At 44.8% G+C, this 6,928-nt stretch overlaps 1 protein-coding gene across 2 annotated transcripts; it reads right to left on the bottom strand.

Moving 5' to 3' along the window:
- Positions 1 to 1,769: 1,769 nt before the first annotated feature.
- On the bottom strand, positions 1,770 to 6,190 carry LOC133914221 (cysteine-rich receptor-like protein kinase 25). Of its 2 annotated transcripts, none has more exons than XM_062357353.1 (6): positions 5,338 to 6,190; positions 4,473 to 4,708; positions 3,182 to 3,419; positions 2,765 to 3,011; positions 2,346 to 2,493; positions 1,770 to 2,228 (listed from the first exon to the last, which is right to left on the bottom strand). In XM_062357353.1, the coding sequence occupies exons 1-6, from the start codon at positions 5,882 to 5,884 to the stop codon at positions 2,007 to 2,009; spliced, it is 1,638 nt and encodes a 545-aa protein (XP_062213337.1). In that variant the 5' UTR covers positions 5,885 to 6,190; the 3' UTR covers positions 1,770 to 2,006. The 2 variants fall into 2 exon arrangements, with proteins under 2 accessions (XP_062213337.1, XP_062213338.1); XM_062357354.1 differs by having other exon boundaries at positions 2,066 to 2,228; positions 2,366 to 2,493.
- Between the last annotated feature and the right edge of the window lie 738 nt (positions 6,191 to 6,928).

Genomic DNA, 6,928 nt, shown 5'->3' on the forward strand with positions numbered 1-6,928 from the left:
CCTAGGTAGTGTGTAACGTGCCTGATCAGCATGAGCAACATGGAGACTTTAGTCACCTGCTTGCAGGTGATGAAATCACGACTCGTGGGAAAGTTGTACACGACTACATAGTGTAAAATCTGATATATCAGCTGTGCTCATGGTCATGAGAGACTTGAATCGTCACATGATTAGTTGGTGGTGGAATGGTTGTGGCTATGGTGCTGGTGGTACTAGATGGTTATGGTTTGCAGGATGGTTAGCTTTGGGTGAAGTCTAATGATTAGATTAATTGGGTTACCTTCACTTAATAATTGTTTAATGCTTTTAAGTCCAAATATCTTTTCATTACTCGCATTTACGCAAATATACCATGTGTTAGCCTATTCTTGTTGAAAGCCCGCATGTCATTACTTTACCACACTTGCTGAGTACTCCATGTACTCACCCTTACTATCTCCCACAATACATATGCTGCTTAGTGGAGGACTTCGAAGATTTTCAAGATGACGACCTAGTAATCTAGGAGAGTGTCTTCCGGTCGGTGTCTATGGAATGCTTGATCGCCGATGCTTTTGTCCTGCTGTTGTCGTTTAGTCTGCTGTCGTTTAACTAATAGAGTTGTTTAGATGAAGTCTTTAATGTAAAAGTTTAACGGTTGTAAGTTAAAGTATTGCTTTTGTTAATTCACCTATGATGTCTTTATGTGTGATAAACTTTTTAGGCACACATAAATCGCACTTGGTTTTGTCCATTAAAATTGGGTGTGGCAGCACTGAAACCGAGTGTCAGTTGCATTTCGTGTTACAAACCGGCTCTGATAGTCGATTTCAGTGCCGGTTCGTGTCACGAACCGCCATTTTTGCGGACCGGATCCGAAATTGCCCTTCGATGGCGTTTTGGCTCATCTCGCGTCTATTCGGCTCTGATTGCTCCGTTCTTTATCTCTTCATCTCCTCCCTCTCTCTCTCTCTCTCCCTTCTTCACTCCTGCCTCCAAGCTGCTGCTCCTCCTCTTCGCTGCTCCTCCTCTAACCGCTCCTCCGGTGTGTCGCCAGGGTACCCCGCGCGCTGCACCTCCCGTTTGCTGCCGCCGAGGCCGAGCACGACCGCTTCCCACGTGCGAGGGGAGCAATGGCAGCGACGGCAAGGGAAGCGGCAGCAGCGGCGGCAGTGGTGGTGAGGGAAGCGGCAACATCGGCGGCCCTGGGAGCGGACGACGAGGGGAGCAGCGGCCCTGAGAGCCGGCGGTGAGGGGAGCAACAGCGCCGGGAGCGGGCGGCGATGGGAGCAGCGGCCCTGGGATCGGACAGCGAGGGGAGCGGGTCAAGTGCGGCAGCAGCAACGGCCCCAGGAGCGGATGACGAGGGGAGCAAACGGCGAGGGGAGCAGCGGTAGTGGCGGCGAGGGGATCGGCGGCCCTCGGAGCAGATGACCCTTCTGCTGTGTGTTGTGGCGGTGGCCTTCGTGCCGCCACGTGTTTTCTTGTGCAAGGTCGAGCTATGGAACGACAGCGGCGGCAGAGCTTGCCAACGGTGGCGGCAGTCGAGCTGGCTCGTTTCTTTTTTTTTTCTCCTCGGAACACTTATCACTGTCGGGTTCAGCAGTGATAGGTACCGAGCAGAGTCTACCAGTTCCGAAACTAACGGTGACAGAGTTTTAGAACCGACAGTGATCACCCTTTTTTGGTAGCGTACGTTGCCATATGCCAATATTAGATGAGTACCAGGTAAATTAGAATTTCGTCCACACACGCAAGGTACATTTGTCCCAGTATTCAGTGACCCAAAAATGAAAATATATTAATTTCATAGCTTTGATGAAACCATGCAAACAGTAGCATTACTCATTACAAGCAGAAATAAAAAGGCTGAACTTAATTCAGATATTACACAAACCATAATACCACAATTTTTTGAGGAGTTGGACGTACTAAACACAACATAGGCTAGATACCAGAGGCAATCATCAGCTCCCTGGTCTTATAATTTTTTCTCCAGCCTGACCCGTAACAGAGAGACCGATCGACTACTGCTGGTCAATTTGTACTGCGACGTAACGAGGGTCCAAATCATTGGTGCGGAGGTAGATGCATATCGCTTCGGCTGTCGGCCTAACATTTGGATCTTCTTCGACACACTTGAGAGCTAAAGCGATGCATTTTTTCACATCATCGAGGCAATCACCATCCCCCCGGGATGCATCCTGCCACAGCTGCTTCTGATCCTTAGCAGCCAACTTCTGGCGAATCTATGTGTACAAAATTGATGAAATGTTCAAGGCACGATGATGCTTAATCTAAAAAGGATTATAGTGCACATATATATAGAGCTAAGGATGAGTAACTCAATCGAATCGATCACTCACGTCGTTGATGAAAATTTTACCACAGGGATCAATTCTACCCTGAGGTCCTGTTCCCATAACTATCGCCAGGATGAGGATACCAAGGCTGTATATGTCACACTTGCGGCCTACTATCCCGTGATTAATGTACTCAGGCGCTATGTATCCCCTGCAAGGCAGTGCGTAATTTACAGATGTAAAACAAATGGCACATACTAAACTATAATTCTATAAACCGCTAAGGCCAAAGGAAAATATTAATTATCGGATAAACTCCTTAAGTTTTGTTAAAGATTTGGATGTTGTTGTCTTTTCCCCCTTTCAGAAGGGAAGGATATATAGTTGTTGTCGCAGTGCCTCTGGTACCGGATATATACTACCCTGCGGAACAACTAAAAGAACGGCCAAGGAATATAATATCAGTTATAAGAGGTGCTTACTGTGAACCTATCACGTTTTGGGTGACCTTCTGACTTATATCCTTCGTCTTAAACACTCTTGATAGACCGAAATCCGCAATTTTCGGTACCATACCCTCATCCAACAAGATGTTGCTGGGCTTTATGTCCATGTGCGAAATTTTTTTGTTGCAATACCCATGTATATATTGCAAGCCGTCACAAATGCCGCGTATAATTTCGTAGCGACTTGACCAACTTAGAGGCTTACGTCCATTTTCCTCTGAATCTGTTATGCATCATACATCAAAAGTGTTTCAGAAATGGAAGTGAACAAATAAAGTATATGCATGCACAAATACTCTGGAGAGGCAGGGGGATATATGTGTATGATGCATGTGTATTATTGTCAAAGCGTGACAAATGCAAAGAGCAGGCTCGGGAGCGGAAGCAAATTACCAAAAAAAATGTGTTTGTCAAGAGAACCGTTACTCATCAGTTCGTTGCAAATATACAACTTCTTCTTGCCAAAACAAGACCACATGTCGTCAGTACAGAACCCTACCAGTTGCACCACATTCTTATGCACAAGTTTTGCGAGAACTGATAGTTCATCCAGGAGCTGTTTTGCTGCCGTTTGATCAGTAACGCGCTTCACAGCTACATCCATTTCCTCCCCTTTGATATGGAACTTTCCCTAGAGCATAGCCAATTTGAGTTGTACGTACATTAGTTTGCGATAAATGAACTATCAAACTTATTGGATTCTACTTCAAGCGAGTAAATATAAGTTCAAAAGCACTAAGGCCCAGTTTAGGCGTGTATCGAGACCAGGCCAGGATCCAATTTGTCCGTCCAAATGGATATTAAACCGTCTCTCAAAGGCCGATGTGTTCCTTGCATTCGGCTCAATAGAGTGCATAAGAGCAAGTACAAAAAGTGGCTTATGTAGCCTGATTACATCACACTTTTAATTTGCACCAGTGGTAGGCCCAGGATTCTAAGGACGGGTGTGTGGAACCGACAAAAAGTATGTTCATGGAAAACTCGAAGGCCCACAACAGAAAAATTAAAGCACAAATAATTCATGCTAGAGCAATCATCTCACAACAATATAGATAAAATAGATTATATAGTGGTTTAGGCTTAAATATAGTTGTTTGACCCAATGATTAGTATATGCATGCATATATGTATTAATTATCTAAATCACAAACACTTTGCAACAAAACTTGGGTGTGCGTGCCTCACTTGGGTCCGCCCGTGATTTGCACATGCATGTGGACGAGAGAGACAAAAGAAAATAGAGAGGAATGAGCCCTCATAAAATAGCCTGGCTAGCTCTACACGTGCTCCATTAAGAAGCTGCTTAAATGGACATGATTAAACAAACATGTGAAATAATGATTCGTGCTTCTCTTCTACTCTCTCCGTTCAAAATTAAAAGACGTATTTTATTTTAAAAAAAATTAAATTTATATATTTTGACTAATAATTAGTTAAATTATAAGTATGTTTAGTGTATAAAAATTATACAACTAGATTTATATTTTAAATTTTTTTCACACTATATTGGTGTTGTAGCCATAAAATATATATTTAGTATATAAAAATTATATAACTAGATTCATATTTGAAAACTCTTTCAAGCGAGTGCAAAACCTTTTAGGAGCTATATTCTTTCAAACAAGATATTTAATGGCGGGAAACATCAAAAGATGGAAAAACCATATACCACATAAGTATATACCTTGTAGACCTGCCCGAATCCGCCTTCTCCAAGTTTATTTGTTTCTTCATTGAAGCTCTCAGTGCCTTGCTTTATCTGATGATATGAAAATTCTATAAGTCCAGTTATCTCCTTGAGCTGTGCTAGTTTTCTTGTCCGGATATAGTGTCTCGCCACCATGATCACCGCAAGCAGAACTATAATTGAAACGGAAACAAGGATGCCAATAATCTCGGCTTGGTGGATACGCGATCCGTCTGTAAAGTGGGTTTAACAAAGAGTACAAAAGAATTTTAGAAAAGTCAATGAACCTTAGAATCTTAAAGTGAAGTAGTTTTTGTTAAGTCAAAAAAATAAATGTACCAACCTGGAAAAGTAAATTTGATGATTAGATAGAGATATTAAAATATTTTTGGACGTTATATAACTTTAAATATTGGGTGGGGGCAAATATTCCATTTGAATAATTTTTTGCACTATTATAGATTTGCTCCATATATTAATATGAACAAACTTTGCTGAGGATTCAACTACTCTAAAAGAGGTGTGAAGTGCCATGTTCTTTGCCACATCACCCTTCTTTGCTTGATAACCCTTATATATATATATATATATATATATATATATATATATATATATATATATATGTGGTAGTGCTATTTTACACGTATAGTATAGCATATTATTCTATACCTACGGAACAAAATTTCAGTAGTAACTACAGTAGATGACCCACTTATATGCATGTTCAGTGACATAAATGTGCAATTCATTAGATCGGCAACATAACTGAACCAACGAAGCAAGTTTAGCTAACCACGGTGTGCGTGCAACCTATTCACAAAGTAATATGTTTGCACAGTGACGAAGCATCGTGGAGTGTTACCGTTTAGGTTGTGCAGCGCCGCTACCGGAACTTCCCCTGCAGTTGCACTGGGGTTGTAAATTCCGAAGGGCGTCAGGTCATACCTGATGTAGCAGCTAAACCCTGTAACAGACACCCCCTCCGACAGAAGCACTGTGGCCGGGAGAAGCGTGACGAGCGACTTAATGCATTTGGAGCACTCGTCGGCCGGCAAGTACCTGTTGCACTGCGCCAGCCCGTACAGCGTGTGCGTGCCGTTGAACGTGCGGTTGCTCGACGCGAGCTTCAAGGGCGAGATCGAGGCGGCGCCGGACAGAGCCGTGAACAGCTCCGTGCGCGTCTGCTGGAAGGTGACGGTCTCTGGGACGTTGGCCGCGTGGTTCTGCGTGATGTACGCGATGCTAGTGTCGGCGACGGCGGCGATCAGCGTGTCCGAGTACTGGAATACGCAGCCCCTGTAGACGGCGCTGGCATTCTTGCTCAACGGGCAGGCAGACGCCGCCCCGGCCGTGGCCGCCTGGAGGCAGCTATTGCACTGGTCCGGCCACGGTATGTCGGCTTGGCACATGGCCGCCCCGAAGACCACGTTCGGGGCCGAACCGGCCGTGCCGTTGAAGCTGCCGCTGTTGTTGATGGCGTTGGACGGGAGCGTGGCGAGAAGCAGGGCGAGGTTGAGCTGGTAGGGGCTGCTGTTGCTGAAGTTGCCGGAGGTGGAGCATGTTTAGTACAGGTCGTTAGTTGTGTTGCCGTCGGCGGCACCACACCTCTCCAGGAGGAGTGTGAGCGGCACGACGAGGAAGATAGACGGAACAAAGGAAGGCAGCATGGCTGCAGCTTCAGTTTACCGGGGAGGGAAAAAGACCGGGGAGCTAGTTTTGGCTGTGTTGCACCAGCTAGCATGCATGCAGCTGAGCTACTGCATGTGTTGCTGTTGCATACAGTGGCACTTGGGACGACAAGGCAAGCGCGCCGCGAGCCTCTATTTATATTGTTCGACCACTAGTCATCGCTTGAATTTAGTACAGTAGAGTACAGTGCAGTGCATCCAACCAAACTTCAAACTTACGCTGCAATGTACGTGTAGTCTAATTTTTGTAAGTTGTAACAAGTCTACTTTTTATAAGTTGTAACAAGTCCACTTTTTATAAGTTGTAACAGCCGACTATTGTAATCATCACGTAATCCCTCGATAAATTTGAACAAGTCGGTTGTTTTCATGATGTAATCCTGTCTTATTATGCTGAAATCAACCCAGCATCGGCCCCAGTGAGGATGTTTCTCGGGTGTAGCATGAGGCTTGGAAGCTAGGATAGTAAGATTTTGGCAAAAAAGAATGAAAAAAAAGTGATGCTAGGATAGTAGGATGCAAAATGGGATATTGTTCCACGTTTCAAATACTTCGTCGCTTGAAAACGGTGATGCGTACAGTCTATCAGGTTACGGGGTGGGGATTTAGCTTCCAGGATGGATTTCACCTTTTGCTAGGGTTAGAGGGATGTATGGGACCCATACCGGCGTGACGATGGTGGTGAGGGACAAAGGAGGGGTGCGGTGACACCACTAATCGAGGGACACGGAGGATCGCCGGTTGAGAAGGATTACGGCGGGTGCG

Source organism: Phragmites australis, chromosome 4 (genome assembly GCF_958298935.1).
Source record: "Phragmites australis chromosome 4, lpPhrAust1.1, whole genome shotgun sequence".
NCBI classification, from domain to species: domain Eukaryota; kingdom Viridiplantae; phylum Streptophyta; class Magnoliopsida; order Poales; family Poaceae; genus Phragmites; species Phragmites australis.

Excerpts from the sequence above, each read along its gene's own strand:
- LOC133914221 (XM_062357353.1), bottom strand. The coding sequence starts at position 5,884 with ATGTGCCAAGCCGACATACCGTGGCCGGACCAGTGCAATAGCTGCCTC. Across the intron at positions 3,012-3,181 it reads TGACAAACACATTTTTTTTG|ATTCAGAGGAAAATGGACGT; the intron begins GTAATTTGCTTC and ends GATGCATAACAG. Across the intron at positions 2,229-2,345 it reads GTAAAATTTTCATCAACGAC|ATTCGCCAGAAGTTGGCTGC; the intron begins GTGAGTGATCGA and ends TTGTACACATAG.